At 44.5% G+C, this 24171-nt stretch overlaps 1 protein-coding gene across 3 annotated transcripts in view; it reads right to left on the minus strand.

The window, feature by feature from the left end:
* Positions 1-24171, minus strand: part of FLNB (filamin B) — a 128651-nt gene that overhangs the window by 51468 nt on the left and 53012 nt on the right. For all 3 annotated transcript variants that reach the window (XM_064496384.1, XM_064496383.1, XM_064496382.1), the window contains exons 4-18: positions 22552-22699; positions 15202-15320; positions 14298-14375; positions 12222-12384; positions 11463-11660; positions 8740-8877; positions 7072-7198; positions 5954-6090; positions 4440-4633; positions 3233-3346; positions 2376-2519; positions 1994-2117; positions 1534-1694; positions 479-569; positions 22-191 (exon numbers count right to left, since the gene is read on the minus strand). In XM_064496384.1, the coding sequence (XP_064352454.1) occupies positions 22-191; positions 479-569; positions 1534-1694; positions 1994-2117; positions 2376-2519; positions 3233-3346; positions 4440-4633; positions 5954-6090; positions 7072-7198; positions 8740-8877; positions 11463-11660; positions 12222-12384; positions 14298-14375; positions 15202-15320; positions 22552-22699 (2106 nt within the window). The remainder of the gene's footprint in view (positions 1-21; positions 192-478; positions 570-1533; positions 1695-1993; positions 2118-2375; positions 2520-3232; positions 3347-4439; positions 4634-5953; positions 6091-7071; positions 7199-8739; positions 8878-11462; positions 11661-12221; positions 12385-14297; positions 14376-15201; positions 15321-22551; positions 22700-24171) is intronic.

A 24171-nucleotide genomic window follows, 5' to 3' on the forward strand; every position in this document is an offset into this window, starting at 1 on the left:
CCGAGCAGGGAGGGGCCGTACCTGCTGGGTGGGTGTGTATTTAACGGTGTGGGAGTAGTCATAATTATCGATGATGTCCAAATCCTTCACCGCGTCGCCAGGAAGGGAGCTGCTGAACTGCACATTGAGTGGGGCTTTTCCAGCCCCCTTGGTGTAGACAGTGAAGTGGGTCGGTTTCCCGTTTTCCACACCTGGGAGGAGACAATGCAGTGAGAGACAGGCCCGGCTGGAGGGGTTTCACCCTTAGAACCAGTCTGACAGGTTCATCAGCACCGGCTCCAGCAAGGCAGGTGGTGGCAGTGACAGGGGCTGGCGCTCAGCCACTGCCAGCAGCTCAGACCTAGCACCGGCCTTGCTGAATGGGAGCCCTGCTCAGGGGAGGTGAGTCACTCTCAGCCCCGGATCAATCGTGCCCACTGCCAAGAGCCCGCAGAAGGCCTCGGGGTGGCCTCACACACACACATACACACCACCTTACCTGCTTTGCTGAGCCCTGGGCCTTCTGCCTTCACTTTGCTGGCGTCGTGGGAAGGGTCAACTTTGACTCTGAAAGGACTGGCGGGGATTTCCTGTAGCAGAGACACTCTCTCAGTAGGAAAGTCCCTGAAGCACCTGCCTGGGCTTAGCCTTCTGCCCAAAGCCAAGGGAGATGAGACCTCAGCATGACTTCTCTAGTGGGTGGCGAGCAAACTTCTGCTGCCACCGGTCAAGTCTTCACACACGAGCATCAGGCAAGGGCCATCAGCGGTCGCTTACAGGATGTGTTCCCCAAAAGAATCTGACAGCTCTCAGACTTTAACACCAAATGCTGAGTACATAGGATGCAAAACTACTACCAGGAATAAAATCCAGAGAGACCATAATACACTGGGTCAGAGGAAGGAAATGTCCTCCAGGGACAGCAGAGAGCTATTATGGTTTGAGGAGTGCAAGGAATTGATCAGTAATACAATGACTGTAATTCTCCAAAAAGAATGTTAGAGACTGTCAAAACAAAGGCAGAACAGGTTAACTGGATAAAGCCAACTCAAGACTAACATCTTTAGGCACAGAACTTTCTCCAGAGGTCCCTATCTTTATGCAAGGTGAATCTGAATCACCAGGATTCCATTATTCCCTGTTTTAGGGTACTACTCCTCCTGCCTTCAGCATCACATGTAAATGTGAATGCTATCTGCAACTCCAAAACTCTTCTCTCTCCCTGTAAAAGTTGAAAGGCTGAGGCCGAGGTCATTGTCTCAAAGAGACTGAAGTAGACCCACACCTAGAAATTACGTTCCATTTGAAAACCTGATGCAAGCTTTTAACAATCCACTATTTTTTTCACAGCCTGGCTTTTGACCACTGAATATACAGCCTCACTTTTGTTAGAAAGTGGTAAAATTTTAGTTCTGGGGCTTTTTTCCTTCTTTCTTTCTCGGTTTTAAGGAAAACTTTAGGGCAGATATCTCAAGTCACCTTCCCTGTCACTAAAAAACAAAAAAGAAAATACACACACAGGTGGCCCCAAAGAACCCAGGCACAAACACACACCTGAGATGCAAAGAGAACTTTGATAGTGTATCGACCGGCAGCGGGAGGCACATATTTGACCGTAAACGTGTCATTGGCGTTGTGAATAATGTCAAAATCCACATCTTCCTCATCCTCACTTAACACCCGGGCATCACATTTAATGCCAACGCTGACATCACCTGGAACAGACCAGCTTATTAGCACCAGTTTACAAGAAACAGCATGTCCCATGCAATCACTGCCAGCTCAGGCTAACACCCCAGAAAAGTGATTGGGAAGTTTCCAGTAAGAAAACTGAGAAAAGGGATGGAGGATTAGCAAAGGTATCACCATGGAACTGACACAGAGGCTCATTAGATGAACAATTACCTATTTGGGTAGATTATTTCCTGGTTCAAAGTTCACTGCCCTTGAAATGTTACGAAGAGAACTTCCTTCCCCAAGAAGCATCACCACATTGGGTGAAGCCCACTCTCACCTTCCCCAGCATCGGTACAGTCCACTGTGAAGTGAGTAGGCTCATTTGCCTTCAGCCCACTTCTCTCCACTCCTGGCCCAAACACTTTGACCTTCTGGGGATGGCTGCCCTGCCCGATATTGACCTAGAGAGGACAGGGAGAAAGCTGTAATCAAGTTCTCCTCCACTTGGACCCAATAAAGACACTGTTAGCTAACATTGTTAGAAACCATATACTTTGGGGCAATCTAGAGCACTCGGCCCTTTGGGCCACTCTGTCTTCCAAGGCCCACCAAACGTGGGTCTTTCCATACGTCTGCCTTGGCCATCAGGCATGGAGCCCAGACCTGCCTCAGGTCTGGGGTTTTTCATACCACAACCAGGATTCCATCTCACAGCCTACCCTGTAAGGGCTGTGTGGGATGTTGACACCTCCCCAGACCACGGCAATGGTGTGCTTGATGGCCTTAACCGGGGTGTACGAGCAGGCATAAGTGCCATCCATCCGGCTCTTCATCTGGATGTCAATGGGCTGGCCTTCCCCATCCTGCAAAAGAGCAGCGGCTAAGAACAGAGCTGGTCCTCACACTTGTCACCATCAAACAGGGCCACCGTGGCCTCCCAAGACAACCAACCACTCGCTTATCCAACAAAATTTCATGCAGCAACTATGATATGCCATGTTCTCACAATATAAGGAGCACAGGTGATAAAGTATTATGTGCACTTATCTATTTTCAATTACTAAGAGCAAATGGCCCCAAAAGAAAGCCAGGGCCACTCAGTGCTTCTTAATTTTAATTCTTGCACTTAAATCCTTAGGTGAGGAGGGGAAGGTATTGCTCAGTGGTAGAGGGTATGCCTAGCATGCATGAGGTCTTGGGTTCAATCCCCAGTACTGCCTTAATTCATTCTTCGGTCAAATTCAACTAAATTAGATAAACATTTAATAAATCCTTGCTTGTTTACAAACCTCCCATCATGGCCTCGGTACCTTCAGCCACACTAAGGACATTTACAGGAAAATTTGAAACAATCAAGCCTCACTTACAGGGAACACAAATTATAAAGATGAGACAAGGACCCTGCCTTACATGTTAGAGTTTCATCTATTCCTCACATAACCCCATAAGATAAATATTTCTATTCACAGTGTGAGGGTGAGGAAACTGAGGATTAGATGGCCCAAGTGACTTGCCATTACACTGATGGATCCTGTTACCTGACAATTACCTGCACAGGAGGGCCCTAGAAACCTACCTGAGCAAATATCTTTAAGGGAGCTTTTCCAGCATCTTTAGGATCCACGGTGAACTCGGCCAGGTTGTTGACAATGCATCCAGACTTCTCCAAACCCGGCCCGTATGCTTGGACCTGGGGCAAAGGGCCAATAGTGATTCTCCTTTTGTGTAATGCCCTGACTATACCTCATCAGAAGCCGGGTGATCAGGGAATGAGGGAAGAGCAAAAACAGATGTTCCTGGCTTTACAGTACCTACTACATTATAGGACAGTTGTGGGAAGGAAACTGCTAAACTAGGCCGGAACTTAAAATTAAAACGGTATTATTAGCCTCTCATGCAGGAGGAAAATTCTGTAAAACCGGGCCCCAAACTAGCCTGTGCTCCCGGCCTTAATCCGAGCTGACATAGTCATTGTGTAGTAACCGGGGCAGGGACCACTAGCCATGCCCAGTATCAATGTTCCCGCTTTGAGGGGGCTCAGAACCTTTACCACTGACAACATTCCAGAAGTCTGCAGGCCCCAGAAAGCAAAGGCCCAAGAGCACTTGGCCAAAGAGGAGCAGCTACCAGCCTGGACTGATGTCAGACTATGTTCAGCTGTTTGCATGGGCCAACAGCAGCACACATTCGGGGGCGGTGGTGGGGCGGGTGGCGTGAGCAGCAGGAGCTTCCTCCTGTCCGCCAGGCTGACTCAGACTTGATGCTCATTGGCCTGCTTAAAAGTTTGGGAGAAGCTCTTGAAAACAGTGCAAACGCTGCACCAACTGAAGAGAACAGGAGCAGGGAGAGGGGAAAAAATCCTTAATCTATGGAGCACTTTGAAATAATAACTACAGAAAGTGGCAAGACTGAAAGCTGACACTCTGGGTTGCAGGAAAAGAGTAATTCATGAAGCTCCTTGTACAGGCCAGGCACAGTGGTAAGGGCTGTCTTTATTCACATTACTTCCTTGAATCATACCAGAAGCTCGAGGAGGCAGACACTATTATTCGTCCCATTTTATGGAGGAAGATATCAAGTCAGACAGGTAAGCTACTTGCCCGTTGTCAGAGGTGTCCCAAGTGGTACTACCAGAACTTTAATTCAGGCCTTTTTCCTTCCTAAGCTCTAAGTGGCTCTTCTCTGCCACTTCTCTAAATGCTACGTAAGGCAACTCTCCAGGCCCTGGGGGAGAATGCTGGGAGCCGGGAAAGAGAGGACAGAAACAGGACAAGGTGATTCACCAGGTCCGGGTTGCAGTCTTCCGAGGCCGGATGGATGAAGGCCATGTAGGGACTGTCCTTGATGTCCTCGTCGTCACACATGATGTGAACAGCATATTCACCGGGCTCCTTGGGCCAGTACTTGACATCACACGAGCCATCGTTCTGGTCGTCATATTCAATCTTCGCCTGGGAGGGGCCTTCAATGGCAAACCCTGGGGGAGGGGTTGGGGGGGGGCCCTGGTTACATGGTGAAAAGTACTGTTCTGGGCTACTACCAACCCACTCCCTCTGCCTGCCTGAAAGCCAAGTGTTGGCCAGAAGAATGAAATCTGTGTCCCTTTCCCACAAAACCAAGCCTACCGAGTCTTCACTAGAGACAGAAGGTTGGATTTTATACTTTTTTCTTTTTTTAACATCATCAAACAGGAAGATCAACCAGCAAATCTTTCTTTTGGCAACATAAGCTAAAGGTCTTAAAACAATGCCCACCCTTTGTGCCACCAAATCCACTTCTGGGCCTTTATCTGAAGGAAATAACCAAGGATGTGTGTCAATAGTTAGATATAAGGATACATATTCAGTATTGTTTTTATAGCAAAACTCTGGAAATAACTAGAGACCCTAACAGTATTTATATCCACGTACTGGAATTCCATGGAAGCCATGGGCAATCAGGACACATCCTATATTTGTCTGAGGCTGAAAGATATAAAGGCTACCCCCTGACATTTCTGCAGCAGGTCAGTATTTGCATGCACACGTACAGAAAAGGTCTGGAATGATGTAGTGAAAGGTTTAATATTACTTCTAGTCTACAAGGATATACCAACATCATTTTTCTAGAAGGAAAAATTAAATATGATTTCCTATTGTTTCCCTCTTTGCTTATTTCTATTAGCTAACACAGAGGTCTTCAAACTTTGGCTGAATCTGATCCACTGCCTGTTTTTGTAAATAAGGTTTTACTGGAACACAGCCACACTTCTTCACTTATGTTATTTCCTATGGCTGCTTTCATGCTACAAAGCCAGAGTCAAACAGAGGGAACATGACCCACAGCAGTGAAATATTTGCTCTCTGGTCCTATACAAAGGAGAGGTGCTGACCACTCATCTCAAATGATCATATATAAATCAGATGATATTTAAAATATACTCAGTTGTGCTCCAAAGAGTATTTACTTCCCAAATTTCTAATGTCAGCAAAATCCATTCATTCATCTAAACTAAGGACCAGTCAATAATCCCTGCCACGTGCCTGTTCCTGACACTGCTTTAGGCACAACACCTAAAGGTCTCCGGCCTCCAGGTCTAGTGGATGAATGAACACTGGTGCCAGAAGCAGAGGGCAACTTGAAGGGCAGGGGAAGAAAGGATTACAATTCCACAGCAGTATCCAGAGGCAGCCTCAGGTGGTCAGGAGGCTCAGGGTAGTGGGGCTCGGAGGAGGCCCCAGTTCCCAGCCTGACAGCTGGTCCAGGCACCCTGTAATCTTAGCCCACCAGAGGCTGCTGCTCAGCTGCTTCCACTTACCCAGAGACCCCACTTCAGAACCAATGGACTCCACCACGAAGTCTGCTGACCGCCCAACAACGCCGCCGTGGAGGCCAGGGCCCCACGCACGGACTTTCTGCATGCCTGCTTCAGGACCAACTTGAACTTCAAAGGGGCTAAAAGAAAAGGAATAGAGGACGCGTTAAAGAAGAGCAAAGAAGGGGCTAAATACAGCCGTAAGCTCTTTACACATATTCTTTCCACTTGCCTGATCCTTTCACTTGCAGCCTCAATCTGCAGCCAAGCCCTTCCTCCACGCAGGTCCCCCCAGAGCCATTGTTATGTCAACAATATAATGTAATGGGGCTACTTCAAGTCACACTGCCTTGCACTATCCTGGTCATTTATCTTTTGTGTGTGGGGCTCACCAGGCCTTGAGCCCTGGAAGGTTAAGAGAGTGCATACTTTTCCACATGCTGCTTATGCTATAACAGCTAAACCAGGCTGAATAGGCCTTTTCTCATACATGAATGAAAGTACTTTAACTTTCGGTACAGGAAATTAAAAAAAAAAAGTTTGCTTAGATTCTCAGACACTTATTAACATGCCCAGATATTTCTCAAGGGAAACCAAATTTCTTCAGAGTTTAAAGCTGCCCCCAGGAAAGCTGGGAAGCATGTGAGGGCCACTGCAAAGCCCACAAGGTGAAGCTGGAGACTGCGTCCCTTGGTTCCTGACCGCACTCACATAGAGGCTTTTAATGCAAGCCACAGCAGCTTTTACCATTTTACCCATGGCATGCCTGAACAGAAGCACACATTGAAAGAAAGAGAGTCTCAGTTTATGTGCAGGTCTATATGTATGAGACACACAGCCCATTTGCTCTGTAGTACTGTTCCTTCTGGCTGCCCTGCCTCCCACCAGCCCCAAACCGCCAGCATGTGATTTAAAGCAAGGCAGCTGAAACCACAACGACTTGTTGCTGCTTTTGAGAACAAGCCAAATGTCTGTGTGCTGTTTTGGGTGGAAGAAAAAAAAAACAAAACTTTTGACAAAGCACTTCTCTTTCCCTCCCGCAGCCTAGGAAGCAACCACCGTGAGCCTGCCCTGGGCTGAGCACGCCTCTGGAGAAGACGCAACTCCAGCTGGAGACTCACCTCTTTGGAATGTGGTGTCCCCCCCACGTGATGGCGATGCTGTATTTCCCCGGGGTGCTGGGGTAATACTCAAATGCGTAGACTCCATCCAAAAAGCCTTTCTGCTTCACCAGCTCCTCCAGACCCTCTGTGGGAAGGAAGCACACCATCTTTCCAATGCAATTTTAGTCTCAGAACAAGAATCCCAAAGATAAGAACAGAAAAACAGCAGTATCTACAAAACATAAGCCACACAGGAAAACTAAGTGGGCTGTCTCAGAGTGAGGGACCCCCGCCTCCAAAATGGGAGATTACTCCGAAGATGAAAGTAGACCCATGTTTACTTCAAATGAGAGGAAATGGACGATTTCCCAGCTAACTGGCTTTAGAAAGCTCTCTCAGCTCTGAGGAGGATATGAGATCCTGAACCTCCTAGGTGTGTGTAAAGACAAATCTAGTCACACCTCAATACTTCTCAATGATCAAACCCACCCTTCTTAGCTGCCCACAAAAATTGGGGAGGATGTGGCATGAGTCTCAGGTTAGTGTCCCGGGATATTCTTTTCAACTAAAGCTGAACAATGAAAGTGCGAAAGCTCTTACATGCTGTCTCCAAGAGAACAGGTTTTAGATGCTACCCCATAAACTCCAGACTGAGCCATCAGGCAGGAACTTGTTTTATGTTGAGCCCTAGGGTTTGGCAGGGAAAGCCATTTAGTCAAGCAAGAATCTTAAGGTCAGGAAAAAAACGCCTCCTCGCTCTTGCAGCAACAAGCCAAGAGGGAGGGCAGTCCTGGAGTAGCCTGACTCCAGGTCTGGGCAGTCGAGAACCTTGGCCGCCCTCGGGGCACAGTCGGCCCCAAAGCTTGATGCTCTGAGATCAATTATTAACTTTCTGGAGCTCAGAACATTCCTGCCCCAGCCTGCTGGGAACACAGAGGGTAAGAACAGTCCTGGAGCAGGAAGCCTAAGATTCCACAAGGCTTGAGAGGGAGACTGCCAGGGCTGCTGCACCTGCAGCTAGAAATGCAGAGCGGCTTCTCTGTTTCTGGCAGGAAAACTCAAGGACAGAGGAGATGCCCATCCTCCCATCTGCTGTCTCCTTTCCCAAGAGAGAACAAGAATGAGTTGTAGGGTGTAATGCCCTCCACAAATGGCATTTATCTACAAAGAAAACTTAATCTTAGGGAATCTATTCTCCTCCTATAAGCACTGATCATAGTAATTAGGCACCTGGCATAATTTCGTTGTCTATAAAATGTAACATCTAGTGGGAAAATTACTGGCTTTGGAGACTGGGCTTGAACTCCAGTTCAGATGTTTACAAGCTGTGTGACCTTGGACAAGACCTATCCTCTCTGAGACTAGGTTACTCCAAATTTAAAAATGTGCCATTCAGGTTATTGTTCCAAGGACAGCACTTTCCCAACTCCACTATATCACTGCTTTTTCTATTCCCAGAAGCCTTGATATAATGTGAGGCTGTCAAGTCACCACATTCCCTCATCCAGGGCAGACATTACTAATCAATCACTGCTTCCCTTTGCGTGGAGCCCAGAGAGCCTCAAATCTTTGGCACAGCTCTCTGGGATAAATCAATCAGAACCGGCTGTGCAATGAAATCCATATGCCATGGCCACAAAGTTAGCCGAAATCACACCTGAGGCAGGGAAACAAAGGAGCACTTACTAGGACCCTTCACGGTTACGCCGAGCTCTCCACTTCCAGCAGCTTTGGTGTCAACCTTGAAATCTGCAGTTTCCCGGATGCGGATGCCTTTAGGCTGCAGGCCTCGGCCACTGGCCCGGCAGGCGTTTGGATTGCAGGCTACAAGAACAGTTTCGACATCAATTCAACCTTTCATTCCTGAGTCCCAGTTGAGCAAGCCAAGGTAACTTGGAGCTGCCCGCCAAGAAAATGTTTGCTTTGTACAAAGAATGCAGCAGTTGCCCGAGACCTGAACGGGACCCCACCAGGCTAGCAAATAAGGACACAACATAACTTTGTCCAGCCACACTGCAGAGGGACTGGGGAAAAGTTACTTTGGCAAAGAAAGCAGGAGAGTCCAGTATGGATTCGCTGGGCTGCTGGTAGTGGCTGAATCCTGGCATTTATCCTTTCTGTGGTGAAAGAGAGTTAAGACCCACAGCTGGACATTGTTCAGACTTCACTGCCATACTCAAGGGCCCAGTAATTGGGAAGACTGGACTTCGGAAAATGTAGCACTTGAAAACACCTGACCTGGTTCCAAACTTTGGATCAGCCATTTCTAAAGTCTAAACGCTGTCGTCCTCTGCAGGAAGAGCTCAACAACAACAAAAAAAGGACCAGAACCTCACCTTGGCCAAGGCAGGCAAACATTTTAGTGCCGTTACAGCTATAAATGCAATAATTAGCAATAAACACCACTCCCAATATGATTTCCGGATCTTGTGAAAAAAAATCTAGCTGTAATTCTAAAAATTAAGGACAAAGGTAGCTTCTAACATCCTTTACACAAGAGGTCCACAGAATTGCTCCATGAGCTTTGCAAAGAGGTTAATAAAAGACGTCCTGTGCCTGTGGACTTTTTTGGCAACATGGGCAACCTTCTCAAGTTAAGTATAGAAATGGGAGATTAGTGGGTAAACTATCACACGGTTCCTTTCCAAATCTGACACTACATATACAACACCTCTCTATACACTATACACTCGGGGGTCACAGACTCCAGAAGACAAGACTCCTTACTGCATAGAAGCAAGGTAATTCATCTTCTGGCTCCTCCTCCCTATAATGTCCTCAACTCAATTATTTGTCAAACAATTCCTTCCCAAAGAGACATAAAAACATCCTTGCAGTAGAAATTATTTTAGGTGGTTCATGGACGAACATTAAGTTTCTGGTGGCCCTCGATGACAAGTGACACTGGTTTTCCACTGTGAAAGTGATACAAGATTTCTTTTTCCTTAAAATCATTTAAGTGGAGGAAGGGAAAGGAAAAGTCAATGAAATACTAATTAGTACAAGTGATAGATGGATATGCCAGAAATGAAAAAGGTAGTCCGTGAGTGAGAGAAAGACAGAAAACACCATTAGAACTAGGAAAGCTGGTCAAAATTCTTTCTTGCATCATTATGCCACAGGGAGTTTTGTTTATGAATAGGCTGGGTTTTGTTTTGTTTTGTTTTTTCCCTTTGTCAAAGGGAGAAAAGTTGGTCATACCAGAAATAAGTCACAAGAGGATGACAGGACTTTCCTCGGAGGGTTTAAATGAAGGAGAGGAAGAAAAAAATCACTCATGGAAATTCTGAAATGGGCAACAGTCTCAACATCAACAGGATAACTTCTCAGTTCGTATAAACACTAAGTAGAGCTAAAGAGTTTGAAGGAAACAAGCTGATTTTCCACCATTTTGTGATGTCTTAGAGATGTTTAAACATAATTAGAGAGTGGGTTTGGGGTCTGGCTGGACAAGTGGCACTAGCACCTGTCCTGCAGTCTCCTGAGGTCACAAACAGCACAAGCCCAGCTGACATTTGCAGACAACACAAAGAACTGGCACAGAAGCCCCACTCAACCAGCCCTTACCAAGTGAGATGCCTCTGGCCCAGTACTTTCAACTAGGAAGCCAACAGCTTTGGGGTCCAGGCTGGCCCAGAGGCAGGATTCACAAGAGGAAGCCAGGTCTGCAGGCGCAGATGCAGAGGACAGAACAGGGAGAGGCAAGTATTGGTTAGAAAAGGTAGCAGAGTTGGAGGGGGAAAAAAAAAGAGTAAAAAAGTCAGAAGAAAAGAGTCTCACATAGAGAAAACTGCATGCTTGCTTTGGGCTGCAAAGGGAGTTTAGCAGCATGGTTAAGGGGTCAACAAAGATCGGGGTCCTCCTACCGATGCCTTGTCCGTACTCACTGATATCTTCTCCCCCTCACCCCACTGATACCTAAGCCTTAGGGTCTCCACCTGCAAACCGGGGGTAATAACAGCCCTTGGAACACACAGGCTGGTTTCGTGATTAGATGCAGTTGTGCTCAGAGCCTGGCAGCCAGTAAAGGAAGCGGCAGGGCTCCAGCAATGCCACTGTGGTTACGTTCAGCCACAGATACCAGCTCCGCCAACAGTGTCACTATCTCTCAGGGAGGATAATGAACCTTAGTATGCATGTTCTGGGGCAGATGAAATGAGGTAAGGTTAGTGAAGCACTTAGGTCACTCCATGGCTCACGGAAGATAGGAGTATTAATATTTTGAGAAGAAAAGGAGGTGCTAGTATTATTCTCTTGAGGCTACGTCCCACCAAAGGGGCCCTGGTAGCAAAGGGACAGGCCTGGGTTCAGTGTTGGGCCCTAACCACTCTCCCAGCCTCACAGCCCAGTCGTGTGCACAGCCAGCCAGAACGCCAGAAGCAGACCTGGTTGGCTACCCTGGCACTCACCTTCCCCGACCTGCACAACAAAGGGACTCTTGGGAATGGTGTCCCCAGCAAAGGAGACCTTGACCACGTGGGGGCCGGGCTGCAATGGTTTGTACACACAGCGATACACCTGGTTTCCCTTGTCTTCCACGAGCAACTCTACAGTGTTCTTCCCCTGGGGATCTTCTACCTCCACACCAATGTCACCCACACCGGCACCTTGGAGAGAGAGAACATTCATGAGTCCAAATTACCGTCTAGAAAGCTCCCTGCTGATGAGGGCAAAAGCAGGTACAAAATGCAGGAGACGGAGAGGCACTCAGAAAATCCACACTGTTTTCTGGCAATGGGAAATGAGGGTCACAGCCAGCTCTCCCTTTCTCCCAACCTCTATTTCTAAATTTTCTACATTAAAAAGAAAGTTCACAATTCAAGAATTATGTTTTATTTATTCCTTTTCTTTAACTCTCCCCCTGCCACAGAATCTTGCAGAGAATTTGGCCCAGCAAATGATTCTTAAAACTTAACTTTCCTTGGAACATTTACTTAGTCAAGTCAGAAATGTAAACCAAAATGGATTATTAATACTCAAATGTAAGCTTGAGTGTAAGATTTTAAGAGAAGAAAAGCTGGGTTTTGACAAATCTGAGAATATAACCCATACGTTTGAAAAAGCTACTTTTGTTGTTGGGTGTTTGAGTTAAAAGATAAAAGCTTAGGCTTTCCAAGTGTTCCATCTCCTGAGGATTATCTCAGGCTTTGGAAGAGGAGAAGTGTTACCTGCCGTGTAGATGTCGAAGTAGGTGGGCTTATTGGCGATGTTCCCGGCAGCTTCCAAGCCTGGGCCTTTCGCGGTGACTTTACTGGCATCTCCCTGGGCCTTGTCAACATTCACTTCGAATGGACTCTTGGAGATGTGCTGACCTGCAAAGAGGACCGTAACCTACAAGTGACAGGTGGGGTGAGATGTCATCACTTCTCCTTGTGCAGCGGGACCACCACATCAAGCCACGTGCACTGACAACCTTCTCCTCCACCCTCCTGATCATACATACAGAAATGCTGAAACCAGGAGCCTGGTGAAGGGGCCTGAATGGAACACCCATCAGACTCCATCAGCCACACAGCTGGTCCTGGGACAACATGCCCTTAGCAAACTAAAAACGTTTATTTAAAGCAGATCTGCTTAGCCTCTATAGAAGGATATAAACAAATACTTATATTTGACCCTCTAGACACTGGACTCTTTAAGATAGCTGCAGATGGGGCCACTGTCCCCCCAGAATATAATGCACAGTTCCAGGATTTCAAACCCAGAGTCAAAGTATTTTTCAAAGGATCAAAATCATTCTCAGATACACGGACTTGAGATACAGTACAGATTTCCATCTAAACTTTGAATTAGAGATCTTTTAAATCTGAAGGTGTATTGGGTTGGGTTTTATATGAATTGAATAAATAAATTACATCATAAATGCTCCCTTCAAGAATTTTTTGTTCCCCAAATTCATGAAGTTCTAAAGGTATACCAGAAATCTACAGCCAGGGTTCCAAGTGAATTGACTAAAGCCCAACGTGGTGTATATGATCTAGGTCCCAAAGTCTTGGCATGGTACAAGGGATTGGCCTGTGTGTGCCATTAAAGGCTTTCTTCCAAGGAAAAGCACACTCCTGAATCACCCAGCTCCTGTCCTATATGCCAACTGGAAACCAGCTCAAACAGAACGCAACGTGCTGCTGAAGCAAATGACCTCGGGGCTGGATCCCCATTACTCCAGGTGGACAAGTGGCCACTGGCCTCCAGTAGAGTCATCTGGACTTCTCTGTGCTCAGGCTTCAATGAGGACAGACCCTCCAGAGCACCTTGAGGAGGAACACCTCAGGAATCATTAAAGACAAAGAGCCTACAGCTTAGCAACTACACTCCAGGCACTAACAGCTACCTAGATGGAGTTAGAGAAATCTTGTGACATTGCAAAGAACTTAATGGAATTCAACAAATCTCTCTGTAGTGGTTAACATCAAGTCTCATGCACAGGGATCTCAAGTTTTCTACGATGATAATGGATACTATTACAAACAGAAAGGAAAATCACAAGTTAAGAAAACCACTCTTTGCAGCAATATGGATGTCCCTGGAGAATGTCATTCTAAGTGAAGTAAGCCAGAAAAAGAAAGAAAAATACTGTATGAGATTGCTCATATGTGGAATAAGAAAGAAAGAAAGAAAGAAAGAAAGAAAGAAAGAAAGAAAGAAAGAAAGAAAGAAAGAAAGAAAGAAAGAAAGAAAGAAAGAAAGAAAGAAAGAAAGAAAGAAAGAAAGGAAGGGAGGAAGGGAGGAAGGGAGGAAGGGAGGAAGGGAGGAAGGGAAGGGAAGGGAAGGGAAGGGAAGGGAAGGGAAGGGAAGGGAAGGGAAGGGACAAATGAACATAAACACAAAACAGAAACAGACTCATAGACATAGAATACAAACTTGTGGTTGCCGGGGGGAAGGGATGGGAAGGGACAGACTGAGAGTTTGAAATCTGTAGATACTGACAGGCATATGTAGAATAGATAAACAGGATTATACTGTATAGCGCAGGGAAATATATACAAGATCTTGTGGTGGCTCACAGTGAAAAAGAATGCAACAATGAATATACGTATGTTCGTGTATAACTGAAAAATTGTGCTCTACACTGGAAATTGACACAACATTGTAAACTGCCTCTAACTCAATAAAAAAAAATAAATAAAAAGAAATTAAAAAGAAAGAAAGAAAGCCACAATTCTTCCTGAGATGTCCTTCTTCCACAAATACCAAAGCAAACCCAGAAGAGCAGTCCAAGCAAGGGCCATGACACCTCATCTTACTTTGTGCAGTCCGGTGACCTTGGGCAGATACTCCACAGAATATGTCTTGTTCTTGTCGCTGTCAGGGGTCACTTGTGCCTAGGATGGAAGATGAGTGATAGTTAGAGGAGGCATCAGGTGTAAGCAAAAGCATGCTGAGCTAGCTGAGGTCCTATAGCAAGCTGCCAGGCCAGGAACCGGCCCTGGCTATTTTCTGCTCCACTACTCCTGCAGGACGCCCCAGGAGAGAAGCAGCCTGAAGTCACAGAAAGAAAAATCACACAGCACAAGGTACAGCCCAAGTCAGGACTCTCCACTATCTCAGAGTTGGAACTCTCTAGATGAGAGAGACTAATGAAGAAAGTAACTTAAAACGTCATTGGCCTAGGAGTTACTAAGAGCTTACGCAATGCCAGGCCCAGTGTCAGGTATCAAAAATCAAACAAATCAGGCACAGTTCCTGCCCTGGTGGGAGAAACAGACAATTTGCCAGTAAACTTAGAATTTCAGATGGTGCTAAGCACTAGGAATAATATATAGTCTTTGGAAGATAAACAGACAGAAGAAACAGTGTATGCAAAGGCCCTGAGGGAGGACCTGGAGGACAGTCAGTGTGTGAACAGAATAGAGAATCCGTATTGTTACTGTATTGTGTCAGTGCTGTATTGTTACTATTATTTGGCTCATCACTATCTACAATCTCAACAACCATATCTTTTACTAAATCCGAAATATCCTTTATTTTACTAAACACTATGTTCTTGGGTATCAATTCATATTATTTTTCAAGGTACTGCCCTTGGGCAAGTTACTTGAACCGCTGTAAACCTCAGGATCTTTTCAGTAAAAACACTTTTGTTGTTACGCCTTAATGAAGAAAGTCTCGGTGGGATGTTGGCAGGGGAGCCAGCATCCTCTAACATACCTCCTCTTTGTTCCCTTCTGGGTCCTCCACAAACACCATCAAGTCTCCTTGCCCGGCGCTGATGGTGTCCACGGTGAACTTGGCCGGCTGCTTCACCATGTTTCCATTAGGCTCGATTCCTGTCACAGGTTTACACAAGCACATTACAAGCTGGGCCAGGCCCGGACACAGGCCATCACCCATATGTCTCCTTCAGGGAACTGGGAGGTGGGACCCAGCCCTGCCACTGCCATGTAGGAGACAGGGACAAACTGCTGTGACAAGGATAGTCAAATGGGTAAAGCTACAGAGCTCCCCACCGGGATGAGGATATTGTACCTAATTTTCCTCACAGCCCTTTGACCCTCCCCAGAAACCCCTCAATAAAATGATTTGATCCAAACAAACAAACAAAAACCTCTAACCCCAAACCCTAATTTTGTCCTTGTTATTTAAACAATGACCAATTCTGAAATAGTCACAGCACTTCAGTCAGAAGGCCATACAATTATGAAAATTATGTGGTAACTCGCAGTGGGGCGTGCCTTGCAGGGGAGGTGACGTCGGGGGAGAGGAATGAAGTGGGGTGGAATGGCTCAATTTCCATTCAAGACCATTTTATATTACTTGAAATGTTTAAAAATGGCATTCAGCATTATTATTTTTAATTAAACTTTTAAATGAGATTGACCAAATTAAGATAGATTTGCATGCAGATGTAAGAAATAACAACCTCTACCTAGTTCCCCCAAATGGTCACTTCATACAAAACTAGCACATTGTCATAACAAGGGCACTAACCTTGACAGAGTCACCATATAGAACATTTCCATCTCACAGGGAACCCTCCTCATGTTGCCCTTTTATAGCTACCCCTTTCATCACCCCTCACACTGATCATCTCTGCTCTTCATCTCTATAACTGCATCGTTTCTAAAATGTCACACAAGTAGAATCTTATATTATGTAACCTTTGGGGATTAGCTTTTTCCACTAAGCATAATTCTCTGTCGTTTCACCCAGGTTGTTGCCTGTATTGATATTACTGAGTAATACTCCATGATATGAATGCACCCCTGTTTTAACCATTCACCCATCTCACCCACTGAAGGCCATCTGGGTTGTTTCCAGTTGTCTTATTACTGATAAAACTGCTATAAACATTTGGGCATGGGGCTGTGTGTGAATACAAGTTTTCATTGCCCTGAATAAATGCCACAGAGTGCAACTGGTGGGTCACATAGTAGCTGCATGCTTAGTTCTTTTTAACACTCACTGCCAAGCTGGGGTCCAGAGTGGCTGTACAATTTTGCACTCCCACCAGCAATGTATGGTGAGGGCTCCAGACCTGGTTTCTTTGACTCCTTGCCAGCACTTACTGCTGTGCCTACTTCCTATTTCAGCCATTCTGATAGGTGTGCGGTCGTTTTAATTTACATTCCTCTTGTGGCCAATGATACTGAAACTCTTTTCACGTGCTTCTCTGCCACTTGCATATCCTCTTCAGTGAAGTGCCAGTTCATGTCTTTTGGCCACTTTCTAATTGGACTGCTTGGTTACTTTTTAGTTTTCTGTTTTTTTAACTATTGAGTTTTGAGGGTTCCTTATATATTCTAGATACTAGTGCTTTGTTGGATATGGGGTTTCCAAATTACTCTGAGTCTTTAGCTTGTCTTTCATCCTCTTAACTGCAAAAAAAGTTTGAATTGCTTTTTAAAAATTTTAAAGTAAAATCCACTCGCCAGGCCCTTTGGGTCTCAGCAACGTTTTGAGTTCTGCTTGAGATGGTGTCCAGGTGGCCTGTAGGGCAGAAGCTAAGGAAGCTTCTCTTGCAAGAGAGTGGGGTGATCCCAGAGTGCACCCTTCCTTGAGAGAAAGCCCTCAAAGCCCTCAGTACAGTCCAACCCTTGGATACTATGCCAAGACTTCAAGATGCAGAGCATACTTCTTAAAATGTTTTAAGTATTTTAACTTTGATGTGGTCCAACTGATCACTTTTTCCTTTTATGAATCATGCTTTTGGTGTCAAGTCTAAGAATTATTTGCCTAGTCCTAGATCCCAAAGATTTTAGGGTTTGTTTTTTTTTTTCCTGAAAGTTGGAGAGTTATGTTTTATATTTAAAAGTCTGTGATCCATTTTGAGTTAATTTTTATATAAAGTGTGAGGCTTGGGCCAAGGTTCATTTTCTCTGCCTCTGGATATCCAATTGCTTTGGAATCATGCAGGGAAAAGACTCTCTTTTCTCTCCAGTGAATTGTTTCTGCATCTTTGTTAAGAATCAGTCACGTGTATTTGTGTGGGTCTCTTTCTGGGTTCTCGATTTTGTTCCATTGATCTATGTATCTATCCCTCCACCAAGGTCACACAGTCTTGATTTCTGTAGCTTTATAATAAGTCTTGAAATCAGGTAGACTGGTTCTTGGTAAGATGAGTAATTTTTTTTTTAATCAAAACCTGGATATTCTGAGTATTATGTTATGAGACCCGGGGTTTTATTTAAATTTTCTGTCTTAGCTGCTTTTTTATAATACTATTTCAGCAAAGGAAGAAAAGGAGCATGCCTTCTTACTACCAGTAGGGGAAAAAGTCCGGGCACTCCACTGATACTAAAAGTGAGGGGAGCTTCTCGTTACTGGTGGGTGAAGGTGGGAGTTCCAGCTCCCCACTAGGCCCCCACTAGTGGCTGGACGGGTAGGAGTGCCTCATTACTATTCCTCCAGTGGCCTCTACTGACATCACTGTGGGGAGGGTGGCCTCCTTATCTGTGGGGAAAGTCTAGGCTCCCCATTTGGCCTTTGTTGGTGTAGGTGGGGGCTGGGGGGACCACAGTTTTTTCTGTGGCATTTGGGTGGAGTAGAGCAGTGATTGTTTAAAAGTGTTCTGCCTTGCTAGGCTGCCCTTTCCTGGCCTTTCAGCCAGAGAGAGCAGGCATTTGGTGGGGCTTTTTGTCTCTGTGCTCACAAGGATTCCTGGGTCATCAGCTTCTTCAGCTCTGGGATACAGGAGGCAAAAGAGAACCTAAGGAGCTCACTACTGTGCCAGCCCCTGGGTCCCCAGGTCCCTAGCTGGTTTGCTTATTCTCTTCAATCTCCTTATGTTTGTCCTTTGAAAATGCCCAGGGATTTTAGTTGTGCTTAGTGGGAAGAATTAGGAAAACTACCTCCACTCTATCTACCCAGAAGTATTACTTTTTTAAGTTTTTTTTCTTGGGGAAAATTCTCAACCTATACAGACCCAGAGAGCTGTAAAATAAACCCCCATATATCTATCACTTAACTTCAACAACAGTCAACTCACGGCCAGTCTTGTTTCACATCTTTACTCCACCTCTGCTCTCTTCCTGTATTATTTTGATACAGATCCTAGCTCTCATTTTTCATCCATAAACATTCACTATGTATCTTTAAAAGACATTTTTAGAATACCAGATTACAAAAAAACTCCACATCAAAAAATTAAAAATAATTCCTTAATATCATGAAATATTCAGTCAGTGCCCACTTCCTAATTATCTTATAAATGTCATGATTTTTTTTCTAACAGTTTAAATAGGATCCAGTAAGGTTCACATATTACAACTGGTTGCTACACTTCTTAAATCTCATTCAATCTCTAGATTTCTCTTCATCTTTCTTTGCCACCTATGGAAGACATTTGTTACTATTCTCTGGATTTATATTAGCTTTCCCATAAATAACTTAGTTTAAGAAAAATTGGTGATAGATTGTTATATAACAAGATAATGTTCAGACCCTATTAGGTGAGAAATGCCAACTGAGGAATATAGAGTTTGAATTCATTACAGCATAGAAAAAAGGCTGGAAAAAAAAAATATCTCAGACTTTGAAGGAAGGAATGGGACCAACAACTGGGCTGTGGGGTTTTCCATTTTTATTTTCTACATTTTTCTTTTGTTTAGTATGATCGGTCACTTAACAAATACACTTAAAATACTCACTCCATCTGACTCCAACAGCCTGAGAAATGACTTACTCTGCAGCCTGTCCCAGGCCCGGGATGGGGCTCATCCACCCTGGCTAACCATAGCTGGTGAGGGGGACGAACCACATCCCACACTCTGTAAACTCCCTCAGAGCTAATGCTCACTGCGCAGAGAAGCAATTATTCCCTAGGATTACCCAGAGCCAAGGGTGCTGCGGGCTTGCTATGCAGTATTCACTTCATACAGAACATAGGTTTTATAAAAGATTTCTGCTTGGCTCATGGATACACACATTCAACACACCTAACCCCACCAGGGAGCCCACCACAAAGACCTGCTTGTGGCTGTAGCCCTCCCTCGGCCCAGCCCTCCCTCCTTTCAGCAAATGGATCTCAGTGTATGAGTCTGCAAGTGCTAACTGGCTGGTAACTGCAAACCAGTCAACATCCAAAATACAAAATAAAACCAACCTGCCAACCCTTTAGAAGCTAGAAGATGAAATGTTCTCTTAATGTGACCACATAGGAAAGAACAAATTTTCCCTGCCCTTTGTCTCATCATGGGACAAGGGTAAGATCAAAGGCCCTGCCCCTGTGGCCTCATGTGGGGCTCTGTAGCCTAAAATGACCGTTTTGCCTTCCTGCTTAAAAAGAAAAAAAAATTTTAGAGTTACCATATGATCCAGCAATTCCTCTTCTAGGAATATAGCCAAAAAATTGAAAGCAGAGGCTCAGATACTTGTACACTCATGTTCACAGCAGCATTATTCACACTAGCTAAAAGGTGGAAACAACCCAAATGTCCATTGACAGCAGAATGGATAAACAAAATGTGGTACATACATACAATGGAGTATTATTAAGTCTTAATAAGGAATGAAATTTTGATACATGCAACAACATGAAGGAACCTTGAAAACACTACGCTACACAAAGTAAGCCAAACACAAAGGACAAATACTATATGAGTCCATTTATGGGGTACCTAGAATAGGTAAATTCATAGAAACAAAGTAGAATGACACTTGCCAGGGGCTGGGGGGAGGTGGGAATGGAGAGTTATTATTTAACAGGTACTGATTTCAGTTTGGGAAGATGTAAAAGTTCTAGACATGAATAGTGGTGACGGCTTCATAACACACTGAATGCACTTAATGACACTGAATGGTACACTTAAAAATAGTTAAACTAGTCAATGTTGTTGTAGGTATTTTTATCACAACAAAAAATGCAAAAGAAAAAACGCTAAGTAGACACAGATATGCATACACATATACGTGTGTGTGTCTGTGTGTGTGTGGAGGTGTGTTTCCTCCCCAAGTGCATAACACGTACAAAGAGGCAGATGAAGGAAACGGCAATGACTAGCCACATTCCTTAACTGCAGCAAGTGGTCATTTTCTACAAAACAGCAGCATGAAAGGAAACCGTTTCACATTAACAATGGGGAAACTGGACAGCCAGTGATAAGGTTACTGCAAACAAGCATTTTATGCCTTGATTAGATTCAATCTATTTGACCAGTTTTGTTGACAAGAGATTTGGCTGTTTGTACCTTTTTTGCCATTAAGGAAGGACCTTTAAAATCAGAGATTCCTTATTCCAGCTACCAACTTTGGTTATGGCTTAAAGAAAGCATTTTGTTTTGTTTTATTCATTTTATTTATTTGTGTTTTTCTTGGGGTTTTTTGGGGGGTGGAGGTAATTAGCTTTATGTATTTATTTATTTGTTTATTTTTTAATGGAGGTACTGGGGATTGAACCAAGGACCTCATGCATGCTAAGCTTACACTCTACCACTGAGCTATACCCTCCCCCAAAGAAAGCACTTTTAAAGCAAGCATAGACATGCCAACTTTCAAGAGACTGCACATGCAGGGAGGGCTTCATTGAAATCCCCAGTCTCCATATAACACAAATGATTGCACAGACCCCATCTCACTGCCAAAAGGACCTCAAATGGCAAGTGGGTTTGTCCCAGAAATATCTGTCCTCTGGTCTAAATCATGCTAAAAAGACAGATGAGAAGGACATCACACCGAGGTTGAGAACAGTACACAGTCAGCACCACTGTCCTGGTCATAAGGCATCTTAATACTAAGTTGATACCAAGTAGGGCAATGTTGTCTTCAAGGGAATGAGCCCATGGGACATGCCGTAAGACAAGTGCTCTGGGTCTTCAGAAAGTCTAGATCTTCCAAAAACAATCAAAGTTGGGGGATATTATTCTAGATTAAGAGTCTAAGGAGAAATAACAAACAAATTAAAAAATTTAATCAGATCTTGGTTTGTAAAATAACAACAAAACCTATAGAAGACAATATTAGGACAATAGGGAAATCTGAGTACAAACTGGATATCAGTTGTTACGAAATTATTGTTCATTTTCTTATGTGTGACAATGAGTACTGTGGTTACATAAGAGGATGTCCTATTCTTAGAGGAGAGAATTGTCAATGTATTGAGGAGAGAAATGTCACCATGCCTGCGATTTATTTCCAAATAGTTCAACAATCACACACATGTGTGCATACACGCACACACATACACACACATACACACACATCCTCCACAAGGCAAGAGAAAACCTTCAAATGTTAAGAACTGTAAATTCTAGGAGAGGACATACAAGGTATTTTGTATGTGTAAATGTTATCCCAATTGTAATTATGAAAATGAAGAAATATAATGCATTCCTCCCCTTCTCCACAGAAAAGGGAATAAACTGTATCTTATTGTGCTAATCTTTATCAGAAACCATACTATGCTGAAATGTAACTGTTCTCCTTAAAAAACTAATGTGCTTGAAGCCAGGTGCCAACCAGAAAACCAAATTACTCAAAATGCCTTTGACCCACTACAATGTTCTGAGCAGAACACTCCTGGCAGTGGGCTCAGAGATAATAAACAGGATGTCTTAGCAAGGAAGTATCTGCCAGGGGTTAACAATAGCTCCCACCCCACCTGGAAATCCGAGGCAGCTTTAGCATAACCGAAGGACAAATGAACCAGCAGCCGAAAGATCCAGGCTCTTGTCCCACCTCCATCACTAACTGCGGTGATCTGGGGAGAGACCTCCCCTCACTCTCCCCATCCTGGGAATTGCGCCTCTGATTCCTCATCTAAAAAATGGGAATAACAGTCCTTTCTTCATTCCAGGGTTACTGCACCCAAATCCCAAACCAACAGACTCATCCACCTCTATCATATTAAAATAGCAGTGTTTCTGAAAGCCTAGATTCACAAGGCAGAAGATGGTCATAAACAAATGGAGCTTCAGGTTAAAACAACATCTGGCAAAGGAGGCCTGGGTTGTCTTTAAGGATTAAGCCTGTACATTCTGGACTCTGAGAACCTTCCTCCTGAAGCCACATAATAACCTCTAAGACCAGAGGACAAGCCTCAAATCCAGCATGACCAGTGCTTACCTCTGCCATAGGCCCTGGCTTTCTTGGGGTTGAGTTTGGGTTTCAGAGGAGCCCCTGGCTTGAGCTTGGCTTTGGGGAACTGGGACAGGTAAGTCATCACCGAGTGCTCATCCACATCTGGGTGAATAATTTCTTCAGGAGTGATGACCTAGAATAATGACGGGATAGATGAACACCCAGAACATATCACTTTGCAACTCCTCAAGGTTTTGCAAACATCTCTTAAACCAAACACTGCAAGTATTAAGAAACTGAGTTAGTCTCTCAATAAAATGAAATTACATTACACTGTCATGCCAAAGTCATTTTTTCCCCCAATCTTTTACAGCTGTCATTGTTCACTTTGGAAGCTGAGGACCCTCTCAAGACAATTCTCCATGTAATTTCCAGAGGTTCATACCTCTCCACCCCCGACCCCTCCAAAAAGGCCACTCATTCTCCTTTCCAGAAAGGATAAGCTACACCAAGTGAGGAGGAAGAAGAAATATGGCATCAGAGTATATTACAGAAAAGTGCGTAAACCAGCCTTTTTCTTTCTTCTTTTATCCATTGTCTGCATTTCTATTAACCCAGGTACTGATAAAAAAGTAAATAAATAAAACCAAAAAGAGACAACACCGTGACATATTAGACACGTGGTCTTGTCATAGACTGAATGTTTGTGTCCTCCCCAAATTCATGTTAGAGCTCTAACACCTTGTATGATGGTATTAGGAGGTGGGCCTTTGGGAGGTAAGTTTAGACTAGATCCCGAGGGTAGAACTCCTGGGATGGGATTAGTGCCCTTATAAGAAGAGGGAGAAAAACCAGAGCTCACTCTCTCTCCACCATATGAGGACACAGCCAGAAGGCAACTTGCAGCTGTCTGCAGCCAGGAAGAGAGCCCTGACCAGCAGCTGAATTTCCTGGCACCTTGATTTTGGACTTCCTAGCCTCCAGATCTGAGAAATAAATGTTGTTAAAGCCAGCCAGTCTACAGTATTTTGTTATGGAAGCCTGAGCTGACAAAGACAGGTCATAACACGTTAAGAGCCATTGAAAATAGGAAGGGGGAAAATTTCTCCTAACATTCATCATAAGAGCAAGATTAGATCCATACTGAACAGGTGGCCTCAGTTTCACCACTTGACCCAGCCCCAAACAACACAAAAAATTCTCCTGCTCCCAAAAAGAGGTAAGCCACACCTCCTCAGATGAACAGAAGGCTCTATCTCAAGAACCAGGGCAATTAAATGCAGAGGAACAACATATGTACCCAGCGTCCCCTGCTCCGTGGTGGGAAAAAAAAAAACAACCCAGAGAACATTCTGATGATTAGCCTGCAGCAACAAAACAGCTATTTGGGTTTATACAGTTGCCACCAATACGTTCTGTAAAATGTAGAATGCGTGTGGACTTGGCCTTTCTTCAAGGCAGCTCCTTCAACAACTTTACAGTGCCCACATCACATGAGCATCAAAAGGAGATGGTTTTAGGTTTAAGGGGAGATGAAAAACATATCAGACCACTTCCTGAGGGTGGAAGAGCCAAAAAATGGGCCTTGGAGCAGAGACACGATGCCAAAACCAAACCAAAGATGTATAGGCAAGATTTTCTACCTCCCAAAGGATCCTGTTACAA

Source organism: Camelus dromedarius, chromosome 17 (assembly GCF_036321535.1).
Source record: "Camelus dromedarius isolate mCamDro1 chromosome 17, mCamDro1.pat, whole genome shotgun sequence".
Taxonomy (NCBI): Eukaryota; Metazoa; Chordata; class Mammalia; order Artiodactyla; family Camelidae; genus Camelus; species Camelus dromedarius.